The sequence below is a fragment of the Bos javanicus genome, chromosome 14, assembly GCF_032452875.1.
Source record: "Bos javanicus breed banteng chromosome 14, ARS-OSU_banteng_1.0, whole genome shotgun sequence".
In the NCBI taxonomy this organism is placed as follows: domain Eukaryota; kingdom Metazoa; phylum Chordata; class Mammalia; order Artiodactyla; family Bovidae; genus Bos; species Bos javanicus.
This window is the reverse complement of record NC_083881.1, coordinates 36,782,402-36,810,342: the sequence shown is the minus strand read 5'-3', so window position 1 is coordinate 36,810,342 and position 27,941 is coordinate 36,782,402. Positions and strand designations below refer to the sequence as shown.

The 27,941-nt window shown below is 44.8% G+C and overlaps 3 protein-coding genes across 9 annotated transcripts in view; 2 read left to right on the top strand and 1 right to left on the bottom strand.

Annotated features, from left to right (window-relative positions):
- Nucleotides 1–8,030, bottom strand: part of RDH10 (retinol dehydrogenase 10) — a 29,998-nt gene extending 21,968 nt beyond the window's left edge. Inside the window, exons 1-2 of one of the 2 annotated variants that reach the window (XM_061438985.1) lie at nt 7,875–8,030; nt 4,516–4,707 (exon numbers count right to left, since the gene is read on the bottom strand). In XM_061438985.1, coding sequence (XP_061294969.1) covers nt 4,516–4,707; nt 7,875–8,030 — 348 coding nt within the window. Of the gene's footprint in view, nt 1–4,515; nt 4,752–6,374; nt 7,004–7,874 lie in introns of those variants that run through there. The other variant, XM_061438984.1, reaches the window with a different exon arrangement.
- A 228-nt stretch (nt 8,031–8,258) lies between these two features.
- RPL7 (ribosomal protein L7) lies at nt 8,259–11,547 on the top strand. The gene is made up of 7 exons (XM_061438986.1): nt 8,259–8,342; nt 9,018–9,126; nt 9,395–9,561; nt 10,042–10,179; nt 10,279–10,388; nt 10,720–10,929; nt 11,497–11,547. The coding sequence occupies exons 1-6, from the start codon at nt 8,329–8,331 to the stop codon at nt 10,926–10,928; spliced, it is 747 nt and encodes a 248-aa protein (XP_061294970.1). The 5' UTR covers nt 8,259–8,328; the 3' UTR covers nt 10,929; nt 11,497–11,547.
- Nucleotides 11,548–16,461: 4,914 nt separating this feature from the next.
- C14H8orf89 (chromosome 14 C8orf89 homolog) overlaps nt 16,462–27,941 on the top strand; it is a 30,242-nt gene continuing 18,762 nt past the window's right edge. For 2 of the 6 annotated variants that reach the window (XM_061438991.1, XM_061438987.1), the window contains exon 1: nt 16,474–16,805. The gene's annotated coding sequence lies outside the window, so the exon portion shown is untranslated. Of the gene's footprint in view, nt 16,806–23,027; nt 24,187–27,941 lie in introns of those variants that run through there. The other 4 variants (XM_061438992.1, XM_061438990.1, XM_061438989.1 and 1 more) reach the window with 4 other exon arrangements.

Sequence of the window (27,941 nt, the reverse complement as noted above, 5' to 3'; positions counted from 1 at the left end):
TTTTGGTTAATCGGGGATCAATTCGCTGCTCATGTATAAATGCCAAATGCAGCTCTTTGGTCAAAAAGGACTACAGATAAATTCTGTCCTTTAGAAATGACAAGTTATGATTTTTTTTTTCCTTTTAAAGATTCCCTTTAAAAATAACAAGTGAAGCAAAATATTAATGTTTTTTGGAGAAACATGGGTTTGTAGCTCCTATGTGGAGGCCAGTTCTCCATATTTCAAAGGATACTAGAGAAGTATTTTCAAGTTTCTGCCTCTTACCCAGATACAGAGTGAGTCTGAATAGATATGGTTTCTCTGATTTATGCCAAAAGTCAAGAGCATTGTATTGCACACATTCCCATGTTCTTGTCCTAACTGAATGTTGCACAACAGATGATGCTGATTAAAACCTACCCACTAAATCTATTACTTCTTGACTGGTAATCAAGACAAGGTTCCGAGGAGAGCTGCTGGGCTAGAAGAACCCTGAGTATCATAGCTTTGTGAGCCCATGGACTGTAGCCTGCCAGGCTCCTTTGTCCATGGGATTCTTCAGGCAAGAATAGTAGAGTGGATTGCTGTTCCCTTCTCCAGGGGATCTTCCTGACCCAGAGATCAAATCTGGGTCTCCTGCATTGAGGGCAGATCTTTCACTGTCTAAGCCACCAAGTAAGCCCAGAGCAGACCGGAGGGCTGTGCAAAATAATGCTAAGTACTGCAAACACTTCTAATGGGTATGGAAATAGGTCCAAGGCTGAGAAGCAAGAAAGGAATTGCATCACAGACTTAGAGAATGAACTTATGGTTTCCAGGGAATGGGGGAAGGATGGGGGGAAAGGATAGTTAAGGAGTATGGGATGGACATGTACACACTGCTGTATTTAAAATGCAAAACCAACAAGGACCTACTGTATAGCACATAGAACTCTGCTCAATGTAATGTGGCAGCCTGGATGGGAGGGGAGTTTGGGGGAGAATGGATACATGTACATGTATGGCTGAGTCTCTTTGCAGTCCATGTGAAACTATTACAACCTTGTTAATTGGCTACACTCCAGTATAAAAGTTTAAAAAAAAAATCAAAAAAGAAATGAACCATGGCCAGAATCCTCTCCTTGAGGCTCAGCTAGAAACAGGAATGACTGCCATATATTCGAACTGAGCTGATTTAAACTTATCTATCAACCACCAGCCTTGCACCAACAAGCAGAGTCAATATACTATAGGAAAAAGCAAGCTTACAGGTGGGCCGGAGAATGGAAAAGTTGTGGATGAAAACAAAAGGAGAGACACGCGGTAACAAACATAAGATCCCTCACTTTGAGATCCTGTCAATCTTCCGCAGCTTGAATTAGTCCAACATAGTGCTTACCTTTTGAAACTTCAGAAGCCAGACTCATGGGAGCATTCTCTGAGTAGGTGATCTTCTAAATATTTAAGCAGAAGCCTAGCCTCTACTATCAAACATTTACTAAGTGACTAAGAGTAGAGTTCTGTTCCTGGCAGAGGAAAACAAACAGAGGTCCGTAACAAGTTGCCTTCAGACAGCGTGCCATCTACCTGGGGCTCCGGGGGAGCAATGGATCAGGAGGTACCCCAGAGAGCACACAGCAGGCACTAACGACGAGGACGACAACAAACAGCGCGAGAGATCAACAGAAAGAAGAGCTCAGTTATTCAGCTGCAGCTTCATCAGAAAACAAAGGGCTGGACAAGATGGTCTCTCAGGATCCTTGTGGCTCCAACACATCAAAACACGAGAAAAGGGCCAGAGTGAGGATGCAGGTCATAGGAAGAACCTGAGCTAGCTCTGAAAAGATGTCTAGAGCGGAGCAGACGGCCTTCCAGGCCGGGGGAGTGGTACAAGGGGTGGTTTGAAATCGGAGCACCCACAGTGAACATCCACGCGGTTTCTAGTTCATTGCCTATGACTGTAGAGCTGGGTCAGGATCAACACACTGCTGATTATGTTATGAACACAGACATCAACTGCTACTTAAAAAGTCTGGCTCAAGGTGACCTGTTCCAATCACTGAACGAGTCTTGGCTCAGATGATCCACTCTTTAAAATGTATGGGGCAACTACTTTTCCCCACCCGGATGCAGTAAAAAGACACTGTGCTAGTTACCTTTTTCTGGAAGGAAAGCAGCACACGACAGTACATCTTGGAACAGTTACCACGAACATTTTCACCTAAGGGGACTACTGGAAGGGAAGCTGAATTCAGGTGGTTCTTAGACTACTCGATGCCCTCCCCCAAAGAAATCACTATAAAATTATAGTAAGTTGTCTTCTAAATGTTGGCTTGCTAGATTTCTTCCTAAATGGTTTGTAAGTCTTGGCAAGAAGTCAGAAACTCCAACTCTTAAAATGAATTTTCTGACTCAATTTTGAAAATAAATTCTGAGGTTTAGATGCTTAAGGGAAAAACAGCTGGAGAATTCAGGAGCCTCCCATAGTTTAATATGAAGTGACGTCATTCCTGTCAAAGCGTCCAAGAACTCCCTAAATTGTGCAGTTAAACAACATTTCCAAGCAAAGGAAGGACTCTGGGAAGGTGGCACATTCCTCATTGGTAGAGAGAGAGATTTGGTGCCACAAAAATTTTTCTGTTCAAAATTTAATTTCCTCCTTAGGTTAGAAAGTCTATCAACTGATGTGCATTTTTAAAGCTGAGGCTATGGACTTTTTATGCCTAAGATACTTGACTTGGCTCTCTTTTTATAGGATGTCTGACAAAAAGAAGCTTTCCTCTTACTAGTACCTAACTTCAGATTGTACAGGGTTTTTCTAAAAATCTGGTTATGTGTGACATTGTACAATTCAGCAAAATAATCAAGCAGGGCAATTGGGCACGGTGGTTAAACTTCAGAGTACTTTGTGGAGGTAAAGGTTCACAGTTTGGAAATGCATCATCTCAGAAGTGACTGGGAAAAAAAGAACAATCCTGGTGCCCATGGTTCATAACTAGTCAACTGATGGCTAGAGCTCTGTTTAAGAATGACAAATGGACTGAAATCAGATGCAGTTGCTAAGGCAACCTCATCCTCACCAGGTTTTAAATATGAAAACTACAGTCTACCTGCAATTTATGTACATCTTTTATTTCAAGTGGTGGCTATTTGATTTACTCCAAATTATAAACACACAAGATTCCTGATGAACTGTGTTGCCAAGTTTATTCTCTTGCGCTGGCTTTTACCCACCTGATCAGCTGCCCCATTTCTGCGGCCCCCACGGGAACAGAATTTTTATTCAGTGTCCCATTCCCACTGCGCACCACACATACGCATCTACGTGTGTGCACGCGCACACACAAAACACACTTGAAGCCCTCCAAACTGTATTCGGCAACCTTACGCGCTTAAAACATAGGTATGAGTTAGCGTCTGTCATTTATACATTCATTTTTAGAGCTTTAGAAATGATTTAAAGCTCACGCTTGAATATACAACACTGAAATGAGCTTCTGCGGGGATCAGAGAAATGGCTTACTGTTCAAGGAGCAATGTTTCAATGAGTACTTCTAAAGCCAGATTAAGTTTTTAAGCAGTTGCTAAAAAATTAATGAGGTTTAATGTGACCTATTTAGGAGAAACAGTTCTTTATTGTGTTCTGTTAGAAGACTAATCCGCCTATGAGACAACAAATAAACAAAAATCCTATTTCCTTATCCCTTCTTTATTGGATCCCACCTGCCTACAAAAGTAAAAGGGGGTTAGAAGACCATAAAGTGGGTCAAGAGCGTACAGTTAAAGGGGAGAGCGTCACGCCTACTGTTAGAAAAGGTCAGCTGGCACACCAGGATAAGTTATGCCCCCGAGCAGAAGGCCCTCTCTCTCATCTATTTAGATGAGGTAATAGTTCTATGATGACTGGAGGCTGAAATGGTTCAAGTCCCTGTTTTGCCAGGTCTCAACCCCTCTGCCCCCTACAGAGGGACTCTGTGGTCCTTTCAGAGTGACTTCTTAGAGATATATCTTCTAAGCTGAGAAAGTTCTGAGATATGCCCCAATATGCCACAGACCCTGGGGATAGTCAGTGGATGGTAAGTGGCTGCCAGGGTGGCCTGACCACTCCCACCGGACCACAGATGCTGATCTCAGAATCTTTGGCGCTTTCTGAAATGTGGCTCAGCAGTAATTTGGAAGCCTAAACTCTGACTTTAGGAATTCATAAGAACAACTGATGTTTTACAAACTCAACAGAAAGTAAAATAAACAAACCCAGGGTTTTATACTCCCTCTTGTTATTTTTATGGCAATCTTTCAAACTAGTTCAAAATGTTCAGTCCTCTACCCTCTCCAGAAGTTCTGAATTGGGAGTGGGGGGCGGGGGGAGGAAAACAACCACTTAATAGTAACCAGCATACACTGTAATTCACCAGGGGGTGAAGAGAGAGTTGGAAGGAAGCTTTGTGGGTGAAAGAGTGCAGGTGGCTTTCAGGCTGGTACTGAAATCTCGCTCTTTCCCAACCTTCTTGCTGAGTATGGCCCAATAATAAAAACAAGGATGTTTATATTTACCCAGAAGTGTGCGTGGCAATTGACCATCATGGTTCTCTCAATGAGCTCATCGGGACATTCCAGGAGGTGATGCCCAGACACCACACCGGCGTTATTGACCAGGACAGAGACCTCACCGACTTCCTTCCGGACCCTTTCCGCTGTCAGGTAGACGTTCTCCCTCTTTCCCACATCACAGGTGTAGGTAAAAACCTGCAAGTTACAGTGGGGCAGAATTTCTTCCTCACCATTCCCAGCTGTCCTCAGAAGTCCAGATGAAGGGAAAAAAAATGGAACAGAGAAGGGACAGGAGGGGGGGTGCAAAACATGAGTCACGTGGCCATAGTAGGACAAAGATCACACAAAACAAAAATACTACAGTGAGCTTCAAGTTTCTAACACCATAAGGCTTGCCAATGACTGCACTTACAGCTGCCTTCCTCCCTCTAGTCTTTGGGAATTATAGCAATTTACTGGATAACTTTGCTTAGGGGAAAATCATGTAATTGTGACCAGCCCAATACAAGTCAGACCTCATGGGATTGGCTTTCTGGAGCTAAAGACACCTGGAATGAACAGATCTCAGCCCAGAGAGTAACACCTCCTCCTCCCAAACACACACACACAGACTCCTCTTTGGGGGGAACAGTGGTCAGAAGCAGCTCTTACTCTATTTAGTCTGTCTGCGAGCCCCGAGGCTCACAAATCAAAACTGTAATTAATAATCTGAACTCAGCCAAAGTCCAGAAATGAACCGAATTTGTTACAACAAAGTGAGGATCACACTGATTGGTCCTATCTGGAGTAGCTAAAACCCCCAAGCAGCAGCCTTACATAAACTGAGTTGACAGGTAAATGTGTGATTTTCCTGTATAAGAACTCAATCTAAAAACCTGATCTCTTCTCTGGAAAACAACCACCTTTCTCTTTTAGGTTTGGGCAGGGAGCACAGAAATCTGTTTGCTACCCTCATACCAATGAAGATGTACCAGTTTTAACCTTTGATTTTCTGACATAAAAGACAGGTGCCAAAAATTTTGGTGACAAATGATCGATATCGGGGAGGGGTGGTGTACAAGTTAATTCTCCCAATATAATTCGGTGTTTTCTCTGGAAATGAAAAAATTGTCAAAAAGCAAGAGCCATTATCAAATCCAGACCGATACTTATGGTCGGTTATGTTTTCCACTTTGGCTTTTTTTTTTTAAGTCTCAGACTCAGGTTAGTTAATAAATACCCAGAAATGCAGATTTCCTAAGGTTATCAAAAACATGGAATTAATTTTACAATAAGGCTTAAATCCTTCAAGCGTTTTCCCTTAAGAGGCCGGGTGTCTTTCAATCGGGCTGAGTATGTAACTCAAGCACTGACTTAACATCTCCGGTGCAACAATGTTAATTATTTTCCCGTGGCTAAACCTATAGTGAAATCATCAATGCTGCCCTCGTCTCAGCCCTTCAGACAGCAGTAACTTACGCGTATGTATCAATGAGAGAGTCTGAGAACAACTTCCCAAAGACACTAGTTTCTCCTTCCCAAACGAGACTGAGACATCTCTTTAGGATTCAAACCGGGGGTCCCAAGTTCCCTTGCCCTGCTTAGACTCTGAGGGCTTAGGAAAGCCCACAGTCTTCCCCAAAGGGACTGGACCTCCGTTAAGACCGGGCTTTGGCACACTTTCTCCCTTCTGATACAGAAGGGCTCATGCCCCTGATCAGGGGGCAAATTCCACTCGCGGAAGCCTGGGCTGCAGGGGGTAGGGTGCTCTTCCTCGAGAGCAGGACCGGCTGTGACAGTGGGGTTCCGGCGCCCTCAGGGGGAGGGCGCGGGGGTGGGAAGAGGCTTGACCCAACAATGCCGCGGGCGCCGGTCCGAGTTACCTTGCAGCGCCGCGGCGTCGGCCGCCTCCAGGTCGCGGTAGATGTGGCGCACCATGCCCGCCGTCTCCTCGTTGCTCTGGGTGTTGATGTCCCAGAGCACCAGCAGCGCCCGGCGTCGGGCGAACTCGAGCGCGAAGAGGCGGCCCAGGCCGCTGCCGGCGCCCGTAATGAGGCACACCTGGCCGGCCACGCTCTTCTCCTTGGGCCGCACCAACCAGCGCGCAGCGGCCAGCACGAACGCCCAAAGCACTTTGAAAGTGACCACGAAGAACTCCACCACGATGTTCATCGCGACGTCCCGGGGGAGCCCCAGTACGAGCCCAGCGCCGGCGTCCGCCCCCCTCCCCGAGCTGCCCCGGGGGCGCTGGTCAGAGCTGCTGGGACCCGAAGGCTGCGCCCCGCGCCCGCCCTCGGGGTGCCCGCCGGGCTGGAGTGCGCGGCGCCGCTCCCCGCTCGCGCGGGGCCACTCCCGCCCGGGCTCGGCGCGGTGGCCCCAGGCTGTGCCCGGCTCGGCGCCTCCTGCCGGCTGCCGCCCGCCGGTCCCGGAGCGCCCGCCCCGCCGGCCGGTCCCGCTGCAGCGGCGGTGACAGCCGCGAGTTAGGCGGCGCGCGCGGCTCTCATGGCCAAGGCGCCGCCGCGGGTCCCTCTCACTCCGGGCGAGGGGCGCGCGGCGAAGACGGCACGGGTCGGCCGGCCGCCGCGGGAGTTGTCAACTTGACCCAAGTTGCGAGAGGATGGGAGAGTGGGGTGCGGGGCAGCGGGAGCGCCGGGAAGAGGGGACTCGATCGGCGCCGGCGAGCGCTCCCCCCGGCTTGCGGCTGCCTTCGCGGTCTCGTGGACCCTGGCCCTGCGCCCCCCCGCGGCTGTCACTCGGGCACCGGGTTCCGCAGCGCAGCGCCGCTGGCGAGTCGCTGAGCCGCCAGCCGCCGCTGAGCGGGCTCCACGCTCCGCGATATATAACCCGCGACCGGGAAGAGCCGGCGGCGGCATCGGCCCTCCCCCAGCTCGGCCCTCCCCGCCCCCCGGGCGCACCCCGCCCCCGGCCCAGCCCCCCGCCCGCCCGCCCGCCGTCCGCCGAGCTGCGGCGGGGCAGCCCCTCTCACATGGCCGTGGCCGCAGCCTCCAGCCCTCCTTGCACCTCCCATCGCGGTTCACGCCCCCACCCCCACCCCGCCGTGGGTTGTCCCGACCTCCGCCCGCCAGGCCGGACAGTCGGCAGTGCCCGGGCTGTCCTCCTCCGGCCGTCCGGTCCTCGCTTTTCCCCCGTCTAAGTCACTTTCGTTAACCCAGGGGTTCTGGACGGCTCCGCCGGCGATCAGGCGCTGCGGAAGACAGCCCTGCTGTCTGGAGGAACGAAGACAAGGACCTCGGCAGCGCGGCAACTAGCGTGCCGGTCGGCTGCTGGTGTTAGCGAAGGGCCGGGAAGGCGGCCAAAAGCCGGAAGCAGCCTAGAATCGTAGCTGGCCCTTTGGATCGAAGGCCTAGAGGCTCCCCATTTACCCGGCTCGGACCACCACCGCCGCGCTTCCCTTCAGACGCTGACCGGCGTTGCCCTTTCGGCGGGCGGGCCTTGAACGTGATGCATGCCGGGATTTGTAGTTCGCGCCCCGCCGGCGTGTCGTTCGCATGTATCACTGGGTAGAAGTCGAGCCACATCCTGTCGACGCAGCCTAAAGATTAGGACCCCGAATAGTCAAGGAATCGGCACTCTTTGCTCTCATCGTATCGATTAGTCTAGCCAATGCATTCATTTTTCCCATACACATTTAACCCGAAACTTGATCGTAAAGAGGCTGAGTCAGGCAGTTCTTGGTTCTGCGTCTGCGAGTCGAGCTCTTAGTTCCGAGTTCTTTTCTGGCTTATCTCGAGACACCTATGAGTCGTGGGGCTTCACGCTCGCTGTCTTTAAGTGGACAGCGCGCATGCGCCAACTTCCTCTTTCCCAGCTGGAACCATGGAGGGTGCCGAGTAAGTTTCTCCTCGTCGTCTCGAGTATCCTCCTCCATCCCCGAAACCAGAGCCCTCCAGTCTCTGTCTCCCTCGATCCGTCTGTAGCCTGTATCTTTGACAACATATCTGTGTGTTTGTGACGCGCTGTGACACTACTGGTGGTCTCAAGCTAAAATGAGATTCAGGAGGCCTTGGGGAGGAGGTCTTGGAGGTACCGGGAACAAGGTGTGAGAGCTGAATATATATGGGGTTGGCGGATTATCCAGTTCCTCGTTCTAGGAGGGAGGATCAGAACCTCTGAATTGGGTTCTTCCTTAGCTGGCTTTTGCCCTAACCGTCCCTGGTATCAGGCCTTTGCTTAAACATGTGGAACTTGAGGTTTGAATCGGGGTGGTGGTTGGTGGTTTGCGAGTCGCACTAATAGTCTAAGGATCAGTGTCTTGGGGCAGTCTTTTACTCTGTGTTTCGCTGTCGCTATTTTTGTTGTCTTGGGACCCCGGCACTGATTGTAGGTTAAATGGGAGTTTATTGTCTTTATGACTCGTTTTAAAGACAGTGGCCCTTGTTAGACGTAAAGATTACAGGCTAGCATACTAGAACAGTTGAAGGTACGTTGAGAGCGTGCTCAGTACTGAACGGGGAGTGATGTAGTGGTGTGGGCCTTTTAACTCTTTCTCTGTCTGCTGTTGTCAGAGAGAAGAAAAAGAAGGTTCCTGCTGTGCCAGAAACCCTTAAGAAAAAGCGGAAGAATTTCGCAGAGCTTAAGATCAAGCGACTGAGAAAGAAGTTTGCCCAAAAGATGGTAAGTAAACTTTTTGACGCACCAGTAAGGAAGAGGTCCTGTGATTGAAAATCAGTTGGATATTTTTAACAAGGCTTATTTCAGCTACTGTACCAGTGTGGTTAACTTTTAGAATGATGTTTTCTAATGAAGTTGGTGTCTTTCTCTTGGAATGTTAATATATATGGTGGTGAGAAAGTTTCAAGAGAAGAGTATTCTCTTAACTGGTATTGCTAATTGTGTTTGGGAGCCAAAAAGCAAATGAGTAAGAATAATGTTGGTTTTTCAGCTTCGAAAGGCAAGGAGGAAGCTTATCTATGAAAAAGCTAAGCATTACCACAAGGAATACAGGCAGATGTACAGAACTGAAATTCGAATGGCTAGGATGGCACGAAAAGCCGGTAACTTCTATGTACCCGCGGAACCCAAATTGGCGTTTGTCATCAGGATCAGAGGGTAAGTTCAGTTTTTATTGCATTCTATTCTTAAAGGGAAAGCTGTCCACTCAGCAAAATTTCACATTTGTGGGGACCTTGGTTCTCATACACTGGAAAAGAAACTTGAATGGTAAGTGGAATGGGGTAGGGGAGTATTTTAGTGATGATAAGCCCTGTGCTCAAAGCATCTGTCCATTCTCTGAGCATTTGATTTCAGTGTCCTGGAGAATGACTTAAAAGAGATCTATACAAAAGGAAGTAATAAGAGCATTGGGGAAGTTTTTGAATATGAAAAATACATATCAAAAGACTGTTTACTTGCAGGGGAGGCAAGTTGACAGGTGATAGAATACAGCTATAACTAAAGGAAAAAGTGGTCTTGTAACAGGAGATTATTCCTATTTGGGTGTGACGTGTTGCCCCAAAATGTTAGTCCCTGTCTTTTTATTGTAAAAGTTTTGATAAAAGCTAAAGGAATTTTCTGTGTTTTTCCTTGCAGTATCAATGGTGTGAGCCCAAAGGTTCGAAAGGTGCTGCAGCTCCTTCGCCTCCGGCAGATCTTCAACGGCACCTTTGTGAAGCTCAACAAGGCGTCAATTAACATGCTGAGAATTGTGGAGCCATACATTGCATGGGGGTAGGTGTCTTTGACTTCTTTTTTGGTAAACGAATTATAGAGGTTTTGACAGTGATAGTCTTATTTAGTCACTATGCCTATTTTTCTTTTTGTATTTAGGTACCCAAATCTGAAGTCTGTAAATGAATTGATTTACAAGCGTGGTTACGGCAAAATCAACAAAAAGCGAATTGCCCTGACAGACAACGCATTGATTGCTCGATCTCTTGGTAGGTTCTGCCTTTTTGGGGAAAGGTAATTATTATAAAATTTATTGTATCAGACAAGCTGTTTTTTGGTGTCTTGAGAACAGCCTGGCTATTCTTACTGTTTAAGAACCTTCCCTTACTCCCTATACTGTTTATGGAAAAAGGGAAGGTGTGATTTTACTGGCTTGAGCTGTATCTTTGTATGTAAAGCCTCATATTTCCTTCTTTGTTAATTTCACTCTTGATTTACCTTTAACTTTGTTACAGCCTATATATACTCTTTAATGCTTAAAATGTAATAGTCTCAAAATAAACAATTTTAATAATCTTAAATAATTTTAAACACGTTCAGGGAAATATGGAATCATCTGCATGGAGGATCTGATTCATGAGATCTATACCGTTGGAAAACGTTTCAAAGAAGCAAACAACTTCCTGTGGCCCTTTAAATTGTCTTCTCCACGAGGTGGAATGAAGAAAAAGACCACCCATTTTGTAGAAGGTGGAGATGCTGGCAACAGGGAAGACCAGATCAACAGGCTTATTAGAAGGATGAACTAAGGTGAGCAACTACATCCAGAAAGAAGTTTACTTAATGCTAGAGTAAATTGAGGAGAAGGCAGTGGCACCCCACTCAAGTACTCTGGCCTGGAAAATTCCATGGACGGAGGAGCCTGGTGGGCTGCAGTCCATGGGGTCGCTAAGAGTCGGACACGACTGAGCAACTTCGCTTTCACTTTTCACTTTCATGCATTGGAGAAGGAAATGGCAACCCACTCCAATATTCTTGCTTGGAGAATCCCAGGGACGGGGGAGCCTGGTGGGCTGCTGTCTATGGGGTCGCACAGAGTCGGACACGACTGAAGCCACTTAGCAGCAGCAGCAGAGTAAATTGATCTAAATGCTGATAAGGATTTCATTGGGTTGGCATTTAGTGGGGGAAAATCAACCATGTAATATGATCACAGTTGATTTGGTTTTCCCTTTTGAGGACATTATGGAGAGAAGAAAAGGCCTGTTTCTTTTTTCTGTTTCCACTTTTAAGTAGGAAACAATTGGTATTGATAACTCCTGGTATATGTTAATTTTTAATTATTATGTTTAATGGGGTTTTTTTCTTTCCTTTCAGGTATCTACCAGGATTATTATTGTAATCTGGTTAATAAACAATCGAAACAAATTGAAATGTACTGTCTTGGTTGACTTTTATCTTTCCTTTGCAAATCTTGGTGCGAGAAGATTAAGTCAAATCAACAGCCTAGCCTCTTGGATGCAAAACTTACGGTCCAGCCTGTGTCTTGTGAAAAACATTCCTTGGGTTTATTGAAAATTTTCCTGTACAAAAAACAATCCTGATTTTCCATTTCAGTTGGCCAAACTGGGTCTAATCTAAGAAAGCCTATGTCACAGACTTTTGTGCATGATAAAAAGTTCAGTTTACAGATTAAAAATGTTGCAGAAATTCCATTTTCTCAGGTTTTGACTTGCTTATAAAATGGTAATCTTAATGTCAGTTTTCTTTTTGCATTTCACTCTTATTTTTGCTTTGCATCTTCTACCCATACTTCAGTGAGTGTTTAATATTTCTACTATGTATTGTGTGTAACAAGAAGAAAGGAAATTTGTGCCTGTGAATGTAATTTATAAATAACACTCCCTACATAACATGGAATACATATAAGTAAAAAGTTTTACTATCCTCACTGATTGAGCCAAGGGTATGATGCAGTATGAATTTTTATAATATTGTACCAGAATCATTACTTTTTAGTATGTGAAAGTTAAGTATATTTAAATACAGTCTTGGGTCTTGAAAGCTGTTTATCTGTGAGTTTAGGGTTGATGAATCCTTGAAGGAAATTAAGAAGGTTGTTTATAACCAATGTTACATAATGAGTATCAGATATTTTGCAAGAAATTTAATGTTTTGGTAAACAGTTGGATCTATGTTTAAAAATCATTAATTTCTTGGTGGAGCGTGAAAGTCTTAAGCTCTGAAATTACCTATTTCATTTTACTGCCTTGATAAGTAAATACACCTGATAGTCCCCAGTCTTTGCACATCCCAGTATCCTGAAAGGTTGAAGTGGCTCAGAAGAAAACGCCTGGTTACTGTGACAGTGGTTCAGGTGGCGTTTGGCTAACTACCTTAGGCATGGGAGGGTGGGAGGGTAGAGGGAAACAATGTAGGATTTGCAATAGTAATAGGAATGGTGTTCTATGTGGGATGGTATTGTAACAATGCCTCTTATACAAAAAAAGAGCAGTTTGGGGTTCACAGCAAATTTCCCATGTATCTTCCTGTGCCCAATACCCAGTCTCCCCCACTATCAACACTGAGGGGCATGTGTTACAGTCCTTGGATGTTGACACATCTCCCAAAGTAGCCAGGTTTTTGAAGCTGGTGAGGATAGGAAGATCCTAGATATATGGAGAGGAGAGAAACTGTTTGGGCTGTACAGGTCTTCTGCAGACAATCAATCCTAGAAATTCAACTCTCCACATAGTTTCCAAATGGGTTCAGAGGATAGGGAAGTGTGTGAGAGTTTGTAAGTGAGGAGGATACCATCTGCCTTCACAGGAGTGTAAGGACTAAAAACACATGAGAATATTTTGTGAACTGTTAGAACCTGCTGAAATGCAGCTTAATGCCTTATTTTACTTAAACTCACCCAAAATCTTTCACTTGCTATGAGATCACCAGAAACGAGATCACCTCGTTGAAGAAACTCTGGGCACCCAGGTTCCACTTATGCAAAGATTGATCTCATGTAAGGACATTCCAGTTGTAGCCTTCAAAGCTCCAGCTTTATTATTATTAGGTCATCTCCTGGCTACCCTAGCCATAAAGTTTAACTGTCTGTTGCACTCACTGGCTTTTAGCAGTGTTACCCTGGTCTTGGCTTATCTTTGAGGGTTTCTTTGTGGTAAATGATTAAGAGTGCTGGCTCTGGAGCCAAACTGCTTGAATTCATATCCAGCTTCCACTTAATTGGGCTTCCCTTGTGGCTCAGCTGGTAAAGAATCTGCTAGCAATTGCCGGAGACCTGGGTTCGATCCCTGGGTTGGGAAGATCCCTGGAGAAGGGAAAGGCTACCTACTCCAGTATTCTGGCCTGGAGAATTCCATGGACTGTAAAGTCCATAGTGTCGCAAAGAGTCACACACCACTGAGTGACTTTCACTTTTCCACTTAATAATTTGAGTCATTAAATTACTTCATCTCTTGTTCCTTTGCAAAATAAGGGAAATAGTGGTAACTAATATAGAATTTTGGTGAAGATTAAAGTATGTCAGGTCATTAGTGCCTGGTCCAAAGTGCTAAGTAAATGCTATTTGCTCTGTAACTTCAGCATTGAGAGGGATGTACAAAGGAAAATAGCTCTGCTTTCATGTGTTAGTCTAATGGGCAAAATAGACTTAAAGATGGTGAGATAAGTGCTACACAAGGATGTCCCAAGATGTGACAGATTCTTATGTCCTTGGAAACCACCTCCTGGGGAAGATTGACAACTTTCTGCCCCTGCTGTTTTCGTTGACAGATTTGTTACCAGCCAGCCAAAATCTTACTCTAAGTCAGTCAACTTTTTAAGGTGGGCAGTTTTTTTTTTTTTCCAATCCTACACAGTGCCTGACATAGTTTACACTAAGTACTTGTTTTCTATTACTATAAAAAATTACCACAAACTTAAGTGACTTAAAGCACAAATTGTCAGAAGTTCAAAATCAGTTTCACTGGGCTAAATCAAGTCAACACCCCTTCCTACCACCTTAAAGCTCTAGGGGAGAATCTGTTCCAATTTCCTCTTCCTCCGTCTTCAAAATATAGTCTCTGCTTCTATCATTTCTGGCCCTTAACCTCCTGCCTCCCTCTTCTGTGGTCTCTTGTGATGAATGCTGGGCCACCTGGATATCCAGGATAATTCCGAAGCTCAAATCCCTTAATAAAAGGTAACATCTATAAAGTCTACATAAAGCAGCTTACTCAAAAGTTCTAGAAATTAGGGCAGGGAGATGTTTGAGAGGGCTTCTTCTTGATCCTTAGGCTTCTGTGATAGCTCAGTCTGCCTGCAATGTAGGAGACCCAGCTTCAATTCCTGGGTTCGGGAGATCCTCTAGAGAAGGGAATGGCAATCCACTCCAGTATTCTTGCCTAGAGAATCCCATGGACAGGAGCCTGGTGGAATCGCAAAGAGTCACAGACTGAGTGACTTACACACTCCTTGATACTTAATTTATGACTCAGCTATATTTTCTTTTGTTCCTCAAATGATAAGCTTCTAATGTAGAGTCTTGGCACTTGGAATCTTATGTCTAGAACATTCAGCCACGAGATCTGTATACTTTTTTCATTTTGGAAAAAGATATCAGACACATCTCTTCATATATAAACTTTTTTGTATTTCATAGCATTTGTTACTATCAGAAATAAAAATTTCCATTTGTTAACTTGTTGCTTAACCCAGCCACTTCCATGTTTGAGTATAATCAGGTTTGAGTCTTAACCTCTGTTCTAGCAGTTAAAACAGTGCCTGGTGCCTTGCAAGGGCTTTGGTTTTTTAGATTGGCTCAAGCTTTTTAAGTAGCCATTTGATGATAGCCAAGGGGGAGGGGGGGGCAATAGCAGACTCAAAACATACCTTTTAATAGTAAGCATTTGACACATTAAGTATTAGTGTATATTTAATACACTGATATTAACAATCTGAGTGGGTGGTTCTCCACTGTCTGAGTGCAACCCCAGAACTGAATTCTTAATTGATTCAGAGGTAGGCCTAGGGTTTTTCCCTTCAAAGTCGCCATATGATTTTTAATGTGCAGCCTACTAAGTATACCACTTTTTTGTTCAGTAGCTCAGTTGTGTCCAACTCTGCAACTCTGGACTGCAGCATGCCAGGCTTCCCTGTCCTTCACCATCTCCCAGAGTTTGCTCAAACTCACATTGAGTCAATGATGCCTTCCAACCATCTCATCCTCTATCGTCCCCTTCTGCCTTCGTTCTTTCCCAGCATCAGGTGGCCAAAGTATTGGAACTTCAGCTTCAGCATCAGTTTTTCCAATGAATATTCAGGGTTGATTTCCTTTAGGATTGCCTGGTTTGATCTTGCTGTCCAAGGGACTCTGAAGAGTCTTCTCCAGCACTACAGTTAGAAGGCATCAATTTTTCAGCGCCCAGCCTTTTTTTATTGTCCAGCTCTCCCTTCGGTACATGACTACTGGAAAAACCATAGCTTTGCCTATACAGACCTTTGTAGGCCAAGTAACGTCTCTGCTTTTTAGTATGCTGTCTAGGTTTGTCATTACCTCATATTTAGTCAACGGACTAATAACCTTCCTGACCCCTGGGATCACACAACGAAGGGTTTAGGTTCCAGGTGTAATGTGAGTTGTAATGTGTAATGTGAGTCCTTAATCAGAGGAGCTAGGAAAGATTAGTATCGAGCTTAATGAAAACGGAAAAGTGGTATGCTGAGAGCAGTTTCAGCACTTCGGATTTTGTGGAATCTGAAGGGCTAAACTTGCAACCCCAGTGGAGAGGTCAAGAAATAGGATTTACAACAACTTGGTAAGAGCATATATAGGCTAAGTCAGGCTGCTAGGCTTCCCCGCCGAACCTTCTACCAAAGAACCTCGACAAAGGAGGCGTAGAACGCAGAATTCTTGAGGGCACGGTGAGGGAAACGGGAACTCGGGACGACTGAGTCACAGAGATTGGCTAGTCAGGTACTGCTGGTCTAGACTCATCAGTACTCTGGAGAGCCTGGTTAGTTTGAATCTTAAAATGCAACCCAGAGAGCCTCACCTCACCAACCCTGTCCAAGTGCCCACTACCCACTCCATCTTATAGTACGTGGCACCACTTTAATGCCGCACTGACCTGCTGTCGGGACTGAGTCTCGTTTCCGCAGACTCCTCCCACCCCACCCCCTGCAGCCGTGATCTCGCAGGCGGCGGCACCCTAGAGTAGTTGTCCAGTAAGTCCTGGCTGCCTCCCGCCGCCCAAGCACCATCCTGGTGCGGCACCCTGACCCCCGCCGCACGCCCTCAGGTGACCGCCCGCCGGGAAGCTCCCGGCGCCTAGCAACGGGCGCGCGTAGCGGGCGGGCGGGGCGGCAGCCGTATCACCCGCATCCGGGCCCAGCAGGGCGGGGCTGAGCGGCGGGCGCGCCGCCCTCCAGAGCGTCGCCGGGCTGCCGGCCGCCGAGCATGTTCGCCCCAAGAGCGGCGCCCGAGCGAGCGCGCGGCCGCCCGCCCCGCCCCGCTGCCGCAGCTCGGCCCGTCCCGGCCGGGGGTTCGGCTCGGCGCCGGGCCGCCGCTGGCTCCAGCGCGGTTCGCTGCCCCCGCTGAAGCCGCTGCGGGAACCGCAGACCTGGGCGCCGCCGCCGCGGGCCGGGCCGGCAAAGAAGCTTCTCTCGTCCACGGCCGAGCTGCGGGGACAGTGAGTGCCACCGGTTCCGGTGCCGGGGGGCCCCCTCCAGGGACCTCCCGGGGGTAGGGGTGGCCTAGAGTTAGGCCTGCAAGGGAGGTGGGTCGCTGAGGTCAGCTGGTCCGGCCCCCTCCCATCCAGGGGAACCAGCTTCCTGACGCACGTGGTCTCCTGATTCTCTTGGCGAGGGACTGGCGGGGGACCGGGCTTGAGAACCTGACGGAGGCTGCGGGCGGGGCCGGTGCAGAGACGTGCGAGTAAGATCGGGCGAAGAGACCTGCCTTTAGCATCGAGGCCTTCCCGCACTCCCAGCACACTCAGTGGGCCCTCGAGTGGACACACCCTTACGGGTTCGCCCTCCGACCCTCCTAGGGCTTAAACTGAAGAGGGGATTGAATGTGTTTCTATTTTCTTCGACTACTTTGGCATCTCCCTTCCTTCCCCAGCAGCACTTTGGATGCCGACCGTGTTAGTCACATAGCTCTGGCCCGCTTTTCATTGCCATTTTTCCTTGTCCCACTTATGATTTACCTATATAATTTGTGTATTTATTACTTTTTTTCCTCGAGGGATTAAAAATGCTAGAAAAGATTTGTGCGATGCAGGTGGTCTGTTCTGTCGTACTGGTCATCTCATTCTACAGCCTTCCTAGGGTCATAGACATGAAAACTGGAGCTTTTCCATAGATAAATGAAAATTTACAACCATTTTCAGGGCTTCCCTTGTGGTTCAGCTGGTAAAGAATCCGCCTGCAGTATGGGAGACCTGGGTTCAATCCCTGGGTTGGGAACATCCTCTGGAGGAGGGAGAGGCTACCCACTCCAGTGTTCTGGCCTAGAGAATTCCATGGACTGTATAGTTCATGGGGTTGCAAAGAGCTGGACACGACTGCGCAACTTTCACTCACTCACTCAGGGTATTATACTTTCTGAAGTGTAAGAATCCCTGTTTGTTATCTTTATTGACTTTTTATCTACATTGTTTTTTAAATCAATTTTTGTTGGATCATTTGGGCTTCCGTGGTGGATCAGACAGTAATGCATCTATCTGCCTGCAATGCAGGAGACCCAGGTTTGATCCCTGGGTCAGGAAAATACCCTGGAGAGGGGAATGGCTACCCACTCCAGTATTCTTGCCTGGCGAATCGCATGGACAGAGGAGCCTATAGTTGCTTTATAATGTTTGTTGAGTTAGTTTCAGCTGAACAGCAAAGTGAATCAGCTATAAGTATACATATAAAAAGACGGAATATAAAAAAAATAAGTATACATATATTCCCTCTTTTTTTGGATTTTCTTCCCATTTAGGTCGCTACAGAGCACTGAGTAGAGTTCCCTGTAGGTTCTTATTAGTTATCTATTCCATATACAGTATTAATAGGGTATGTATGTCAATCCTAACCCCACAATTCACCCCATCTACATTTTTAATGGTGAGTTTAAATCTTACATTACATGGCATTTCTTCTAAAATACTTCTGACATTTTTTTTCAAATTCTTATATTTTTGAAATTGCGTTATAATACAGTTGTATTTCTTATTCAAACAGCACTGAAGTATACAGACTTAAAGATGAAACCCCTTAGTTTCTACTCCTTTACTTTCCAACACTTCATAGAGTTAATTTAGTATTTATTCTTTCATTCTTTTTACACTTATGTTTTTGATCATTAATGAAATCATATGGATTCTTTTGAGAAATTACCTTTTTAAGAAGATATGGAGAATACCTTTCATATCAGTTTGCTTGCATTCTAAGTTGCTTGCATCATGTCCAACTCTTTATAACCCCATGGACTGTAGTCCACCAGGCTCCTCTATCCATGGGATTCTCCAGGCAAGAATACTGGAGTGGGTTGCCATGCCCTCCTCCAGGGGATCTTCCCAACCCAGGCATCAAACCCACATTACGTCTCTTACATCTTCTGTATTGGCAGGTGAATTCTTTACCACTGGCACCGCCTGGGAAGCCCCTCATATCAGTTTACTTAGAGCTTCATTGAATATTTCATAAATGTGTCATATAGATGTATAATCATATGGTATAGATATATCATAATTTATGTAAACATCCTTAAATTTGGTTCCAGTTTTTCTTTATCACAAACAATGCAATAGTGAACACTCTTACACATGGGAACAGTTTTATAAAGTGAATTCCTTGAAGCAGAATTGCTGGGTCAAATGTAATTAAAAAGACGTTGGTGGAATCCTGCTTTCCAAAATGTCTTTACTGATTTACATTTCCATAAACAGGCTGTGGTGAAAAAAAAAAACAAACCTGTGTTTATTAGTATTTAAAAACAATAGCTCCCACTTATTGAGTGTTTATTACATGTCCAGCACGGTGCTGAGCACTTGGCATGCATTTAAAAATTTAATCCTCACTAACTCTGTGAGAGTCAGAGGCACTATTAATTTTTCCATGACCCTATGATTATGCAGCTTTTAAAGAGCAGAGCCAAGATTAGAATCCAGGTTCATTTAACTGCAAAGCTTGTGTTCTTTGTTGGGTCTGAATGCCTGGTCAGTAGTTGACAGGGAACTGTTTCATTGGGTGGTTTGAGGATTCAGTGAGATTATGTGTTTGGTGTTACAGTATTATTAATATGTAGTTTCTTGCTCTACTAATTCCTGTAGAATTGGACATGATTCCGTTTTTTGCATGATTCTGGTTTCCTCTGGATTATTTCCCTCTCTAGTCACTTTTCTGCATCCTCTTTATCTTCCTACCCATCATATATTTTAAGGGAGTCTGGCTTTCTTCTCCCTCAAAAATCTCCGTTGCAAATCTAGTCCAATCTTGTTCTCAATTCTCACCAGTAAATAGATAACTCTTAAAAACTTTATCTCTAGGACTTCCCTGGTAGTCCAGTGGCTACAGTCCGCCCTCTCAATGCAGAGGGCCTGGGTTTGGTCAGGGAACTAAATCCCTCATGCTGCAAGTAAAAGATCTCAAATAGTGAGATGACAATGGGAGATCCCTCATGCTGCAACCAAGATCGAAGACCCCACATGCTGCAACCAAGACCCAGTGTGACCAGACAAGTAGATATTAAAAAACAAAGCAGAACTTCATCTCCGAACCAAACCTATAGCCCTCAATTTTCTGTAGCTTAGATCCACGTTATATATCTCCACCCCCATGTCCTATACTCATTTTGTCTAAAACAGAGCTGCTTGGCGTCTTTGACTCTCCAGGGCTTTATTCACATCTTTTTCTTTTTTTTTTTAATGTGGACCATTTTTAAAGCATATATTGAATTTGTTACAATATTACTTTTTTTTTTTAATGTTTTGATGTTTATGTCCATGAGGCATATCAGATCTTAACTCCCAATTGAACCCTCACCCCTTGCATTAGAAGGTGAAGTCTTAACTACCAAACTGCCAAGAAGTCCCCCTCCTTTCACATCTTCCCCATCAGGGCCTCTACCTGCATTTCAGCTGATCTAAATTCTATCTAAGTGTCATTTTCCAGTTTATTTCAAGTATTTTGTGAGCCCCCTCATGAAAATTATATCTCCCTGCTTTGAACTCTTCTAATGTGAGATAATGTATATATCTATCTGTCTAGCTCTCCTAAGACCTTAATGTGGCACTTTGCCTTATAGCTGTGTGAGTGGCTACTGTCTTTCCTTCTGGGCTGGAAATTCTGTGAAGGCAGAATCTCTAGTTCACCTTTGTATTTGTCATGCACGTAGCACTTTTATCGTGCATAGACTTGTAGATAGTATATGCTTAATGAACATGTTTAAGGAAGAGAGCTAATATATTCACCCTCGGGAATAAAAGATTGCATGTATTTGTGTGAGTGCTAAGACACTTCAGTCATGTCTGACTCTTTTCGACCACATGGACTATATAGCCCACTAGGTTCCTCTGTCTGTGAGATTCTCCAGGCAAGAATACTGGATTGGGTTGCCATGCCTTCCTCCAGGGGATCTTCCCAACCTAGGGATCTAACCCAAGTCTCTTATGTCTCCTGTATAGCAGGCAGATACTTTACCATCTGAGCCACCAGAGAAGCCCTATGTATTAGGGTATTGCTAGCTATAATGACAAATAGTCCCAAACATTTTTTATATAATGTAGAAATTTATTTCTTACAGGTCACTTCCAAGGCAGATGTTCCTGATCAGCAGGCAGCTTTTTTCCCATTGGTACTAGGATCAAGGCTTTTCCATTCATTAGCTTCACTGTCGGTTTAAGTGCAGCCTGTGGGAGGGAAAGGAGGAAGTATGGAGGAAGCAGACCCAGGGGAATTCCCTGGTGGTCTAGTGGTTAGGGCGCTGCACTCTTACTACAGAGGGCTCGGGTTCAGTCCCTGGTCAGGGAACTAAAATCCCACAAGCTGAATGGCTTCAAAAAAAAAAAGCAGGCCTGCTTCCTGTAAGCTTCTTGCAGAAAGTGTTACACATTGCATTCACCTGCATTCTAATCAAGGGTAGGTGGCCACTTTCTAGGAACAACTCTATTCTCCAGAGGAAAAAAGAACTTGGGGCATCCAGCCTTCTCTGCCACAGTTCATTTCTATTTATCAAAATCTGTGGGGCTTTGCTTGCAGATACCTTGCTCAAAAACAGAACAAAACTTGGGCTACCCTGGTGGTTCAGTGGTAAAGAATCTGCTTGCCAGATTAGGAGACACGGGTTCAATCCCTGCTCTGAGAAGATCCCACATGCAGCGGAACAACTGAGCCCCTGCGCTGAAACTGCTGAGCCCACGTGCCACAGCTACGGAAGCCCATGCGCCTCAGAGCCCGTGCTCTGCAACAAGAAGCCACTACAGAGAAGCCTGTGAACTGTAACTAGAGAGTAGCCCCCACTCCCCACAACTAGAGAAAGCCCGCACAACAAGGAAGACCCAGCACAGCCAACAATCAATAAATGATTAAGAAAAAAACCAAAGCAAAACTCTCCTACTGCCCTAATTTGGTTAGGTCAGCAAAAGCTCTGTTGTCCCACACAATCTAAGCATAGATTTATCATCAATGTGTATCATAATGAACTGTAATCGTTCATTTACTGTTCCCCTGAGTAGAGTGTACACTTTGCATCTTATTCATTTTTGTATTTCAACTCCTAACACAGTGACTGGCATTGTGGATACATAAGCAACTAGCTTTCTCAATAAATCCACAGCTTGCCTTTTTTTAAGTTCATTTGATTATTTTGGTTTAATCAAAGCTAAAAATAAAGGTAATATTACCATCTACTCTTTGATGTTGGGCTGTTTTCAGTCTTTTTGCTTTTCTGTTATAAAAAATTGTTGGATTTGACGTCCTTGAAGGTAAATATTTGCATGTATCATTGATCATTCCTTTAGGATAAACTGGAAGTGGGATTTCTGGGTCCAGCGTATATTAAAAAAAAAAAAAATCGACCCCATGGACTGTAGCCTGCCAGGCTCCTCTGTCCATGGGATTCTCCAGGCAAGAATACTGGAGTGGGTTGCATTTCCTACTCCAGGGGAATCTTCCAGCCTAGGGATCGAACCTGGTCTCCTGCATTGCAGGCAGATTCTTTACCATCTGAGGCTCTTGGGAAGCCCAAAATATATAAAATTATAAAGACATAAGTATGGCTAGGTTTCTCTCTGGAAATATCACACTAACACAGTGAAATCTTCTGAGAGTACCTGCTTCCTTGAACCCCATCTTACACTGTCTAGTAGTAGAGAAAAAAGTCTGTACTATTTTCAGGACAGAAGTCATAGCTCATTATGTTATTTTGCTTTTATTTGAATATTAGTGAGGTCAAACCTTTATTGGCCATGTATGGGTTTTTCTTTTTTTTTCCTGTAACGAGTTATCTGGTTTTTTAATTAACACACTGTCTTGGGCTTCACTTGCTTATTGACTTTTAAGTATCTTTACATACAAAAGAAATTAAATTCTTCAGTTCTTCATGTCATTGTTTGAAACATTTTTCTGGGAACTTCTGGCCAATGTGGCAGAGGAAGCGGACATGGAAGAGACTCCACTTGGCTTCCCTGTATTTCAAATGAGGGGTAAAGTGTATTAAGATCATTTATGGGCATGTGGCTGAGCTAGGAACCAAAAGGAGGAAATCCCCAGGTGGCAGAAATGAAGGAAAGCTCACACAGGAAGGCAGTGCTGAGCATCTGCTGGGAGCTGAGAGTCACAAAGGAGTCCTGTTCCAGTTACCATGACTGCATCACAAACTTCTCCAAAACGTAATGGTACAAAACAGCCCTTTATTGTGCTCACAGATGCTGTGGGACCGTGCCGGAATTTGGATATGGCGGCAACAGCTTGCCTCTGCTTCGCCATGTCTGGGGCCTCGCATGGAAGATTTGAAGGCTTAGGTCTGGGAACACCTGCAGGCAGGCTCACTCCTCCATCTGGTGGCTGATCCTGGCTGTGGACCGAGACCTTAGCTGTGGATATCACATGGAACCTTTCTATGGTGGCCTCTCCCTGTCACTTAGCTTCCTCACAAAATGGTTTTTATTGTGAAGTCACATTATCACGTGGTTCAGGGACCACAGTAGAAGAAATTGGTGTATTGACTGACCTGATACCTCTGAAACCCAGGGCCAGGCACAGACCATTTGAGAGCATACGGAGAGATGTATAGCAGTTTCCACAGCTCAGGGAGCACTGTTGTCCTGGAGATAGCAATCTCTCTAAAGATGAGCTTGTAGGGGCTTCCCTGGTGACCCAGTGGTAGAGTCGCCTGCCAATGCAGAAGACGGGTATTGAATCTTTGGTCCGGAAAGATCCCACATGCCCTGGAGCAACTAAGCTGGTGTACCACATTAAACCTGTGCTCTCAAGTCCAGGGGCCACAACTACTGAAGCCTGGCAGCTCTGAAGCCCATGCTCCGCAACAAGAGAAGCCACCACGATGAAAAGCCCGTGCGCCACAACTAGAGAGTAACCGCTGCTCGCTGCAGCTAGAGGAAAACCACGCAGCAAGGGAGACCCAGCACAGCCGAAAAAGCAAACAAACCAGAATCCCACCTTCCAATGCAGGGAACTCGGGTTCAATCCCTGGTAGCGGAACAAGGATCCCACATGCAGCTAAGCCTGCAAGCCACAACTAGAGAAGCCTACACACCACATTGGAGGCCCGGTAGAGCCCAAAACTTTTAAAAAATAATGAGCTTGCAGTCAAAGGTTATAAATCATACAAGGAATCCACAAGACCCAGTGGATGCAGCAAATGGGAGATCTGTGCTGAAAAACTGAAAATAATACACATCTTGGAAAAAAATGTTACAGTATTTAAGGAGATGAAGGGATGAAAACCATAAGGCAAGAATGGGACAGTGTGACTAAGAACAGGAAAAGATCTAAGACTGCACACTTAGCCAGAAGGGTAAAGCGGAAGAGTCACTGAGTCAAGCAGTGCCTCCTGGACTCCAGGTATTAATTGGTTCTTGACCTATAATAATAAGAATCATGATGATTATGATAATAGCAGCTATCATTTGTTTCTATATGTAAAAATACCTTCCTGTCATCTGTACTGAGATTCTTGTTTGAGAATTAAAGCAGTGTACTGCTCATATTCTGCTGGACCATTGCCGAATAGTTCCTGTGTTACATCATCAGACTTGTGTGTATGTTCATTCCCCCATCGTGTCCAGCTCTTTGCAACCCTGAGGACTATAGCCCATGAGGCTCCTCTGTCCATGGGATTCTCCAGGGAAGAATACTTGAGTGGGTAGCCATTTCCTTCTTCAGGGGATCTTTCCGACCCAGAGATCGAACCCTGGTCTCCCACAGTGCAAGCAGATTCTTTACCATCTGAGCTACCAGGGAAGCCCATTATATTATCAGACTTGGAGGGAAGTAATGACACGTTCTCATTTTTCAATTGTTACTTTGCCTTAGCCAGTGTGGCAGGCCTGCTAAGGTTTACTCACAGCGCCTATTCCTTCATCTTTCTAGTAAAAGGACCCCTGATTTTTAAGCTGGGTACATCATGCCCAGAGCGGATGACATTTTTCATGACCCTTTACAGCTCAGCGTGTCCACGTGGCTAAGTTCTGACCAATGGGATATAAGTAGAATTGTGTGTATGACTTCCCAGAAGTAGCTTTAAAGAAAGGGAGAACGCCTCTCCCTTTTCCCTTCCTTCTCTCTGTAAGCTGGAGCTCAGTTTGGTATTTTTTCAGTTGTGGAGAATGCCTATCATATCCAAAGGTAGAAGAAGTCAGATAGTCAAGTCCTCATCTGCTTTTTCTTTGTTGTGAACGCTCACTACCATTCACCTGAACAATTGCAGTAATTTCCTCATTGACCTTCTCGTTCCCATCTGCCTTCTAATATTGCTCAAGTTAAAGCAACATTTAAAAATCTTTAGGCCTAATCCTTCAACAGCTCCCACTGTTATAGCTATGGCCTCCAAAATAGATGCATGAACCCCAAGATATAATCCATTTGAAAAGAGAATAGAATTCCTGTTGCATATATAATTTACGTTTCAGAAATTTCACCTAGTAAGTACTCAGTAAAGGCTTATTGAATGAATTAGAGGAGGGGCTGACCAACTCTAGTAAAATATATATAGTATATATTTTAGACTTTATGGGCCACTGTTGCAGCTACTCAGCCGGGCTTATTGTAGGCCAAAGAAAGCTGTAGAAAATAGGTAAATGAACGGACACTTGTTTCTTTGTTCCAGTGCATATACTAAAACACGTAGCGGGCTATTGTATTTCATTCAACATATCCACAATTGTCATTTTAACATAAAATCAACATGAAAATTCTTAATGAGATGTTTTTGCATTCGTGTAGTCTTTGAAATCGGGTGTGTATCTCTCACAGCACATCTCAGTTCCAACTGGCCACATTTCAAGTGCTCAGTAGCCACATGTGGGTGATGTCTGATAGACAGCAGAGGTGCTGAACACACATCTTCTGCCTTTGAACGTGCCAACCTCATTCTGGTCTGTGGGCCCTTTGTACTCACTTTACGTGACGAGTGCTCTCACTCACTCATCATCTTCACACATCTCTGGCTACTTCCTGCCTGTTCAGATCTCAGCTCGAGATCACCTCATCTAGGAAGCCGCCTCTACTACCCCATCTGAAATATTCCTGCCCCTTGGCATACTACCGCAATGAATTCCAGTCAATCCTCATTATTCATGGATCCCATCATTGGCTAGTTCTCCCACTCATTAAAGCTTAATTTGTAATTCCAAAATCGATATTTGTGCATTCCTGCTCATTTGCAAATGTGCAGAGTGGCAAAAATTGGGGTTGGTTGACATGTAATTCCTAGTGGAGGTCAAACTCTGTCTTGTTTCACCTCACACTACAAACAAGTGTCCTTTTCACTGTCTGCTGCTGCTGCTGCTAAGTCGCTTCAGTCGTGTCCAACTCTGGTGTGACCACATAGACAGCAGCCCACCAGGCTCCCCGTCCCTGGGATTCTCCAGGCAAGAACACTGGAGTGGGTTGCCATTTCCTTCTCCAATGCATGAAGGTGAAAAGTGAAAGTGAAGTCGCCCAGTCATGTCCGACTCTTCGCCACTCCACGGACTGCAGCCCACCAGGCTCCTCCGTCCATGGGATTTTCCAGGCAAGAGTACTGGAGTGGGGTGCCATCGCCTTCTCTGTTTCACTGTCTATTCAGGGTCATATTTTTCACACTATTGTGCTTTTTGTTGATTTCACTATATGTGTCGTACTCCAGTGCTGTATATTGTTCCTAAGTGCAGGAAGACAATGCTGCATCTTACAGAGAAAATATGTGTGTGTTAGAGAATCTTCTTCAGGCCTCAGTTTTGGTGCTATTGGTTGTGATTTCAGTGTTGATGCATCAACAATATATATATTAAACAAGGTGTCTTTAACAGAAGCATACTCAAAAGAATGTTGTGTATTGATGGGTTGATTTTTCTGTATGGTATAAGATAAGGGTTCAACTTCATTCTTTTGCACTTGGAGATCCAGTTTTCCCAATGCCATTTGTTAAAGAGACTATCCTTCCCCTGTTGTGTATTCTTGGCACTCTTGTCAAAAATCAGTTTACTATATATGTATGGGTTTATTTCTGAAGTCTCTTCTGTTCCATTACCCTATATGTCTGTCTGTATGCTGGCGTTATATTGTTTTACTCACTTCAGCTTTGTGACATCTTTTGAAATCAGGAAGTTTGATGTCTTCAACTTTCATCTTCTTTTTCTGGATTATTTTGGATCTTCTTTTTCTAGATTATTTTGGTTATCTGGGGTCCTTTGTGGTTCCATATTAATTTTTATTTATTTAAATTGAACTATAGTTGATTTATAATATTAGTTTCAAGTGTTCAGCAAAGTAACTCGGTTATACGTATATATATATATATCTTTTTTCAGTTATTTTCCATTTTAATTTATTATAAGATATTGAATATAGTTCCCTGCACTATACAGTAAATCCTTATTGTATATATATGGTAATGTGCATGTGTTAATCCCATATTCCTAATTTTTCCCTCCCTCTTTTCCCCTTTGGTAACCATGATTTTTTTTTTTTTCCTGTGTCTGTGAGTCTGTTTCTTTTTTGTAACTAAGTTCATCTGTACTTTTTTAGATTCCACATAGAGTGATATTGCATAATATTTGTCTTTAACTTACTTTAACACTTAGTGTGATAATCTCTGGGTCTATCCGTGTTGCTGCAAATGGCATCTTTCATTCTTTTTATGACTAAATAGTATTCCACTCTATGTAAGTTCCACAACTTCTCTATCCATTCCTCTTGTTAATGGGCATTTAGTTTGCTTCTGTGTCTTTGCTATTATACACACTGAGATCTTTTCTTTTCGAATTAGAGTTTTCTTTTCTTTTCGATTTAGTTTTCTCCAGATATATGCCCGGGAGTGAGATTGCTAGATCACACGGTAATTCTGTTTTTAGTTTTTTAAGGAGCCTGCATAACTGTCTTCCATAGTGGCTGTACGAATTTACATTCCCACTGACAGTATAGGAGGGTACCCTTATCTCCACACCCTCTCCAACATTTACTATTTGTAGACTTTTTGATGATGGCCACTCTGACCGGTGTGAGGTGATACCTCATTGTGGTTTTTATTTGCATTTCCCTAAAAATTAGAGATACTGAGCATCTTTTCATATGCATTTTGGCCACTTGTATGTCATCTTTGGAAAAACGCATACTTA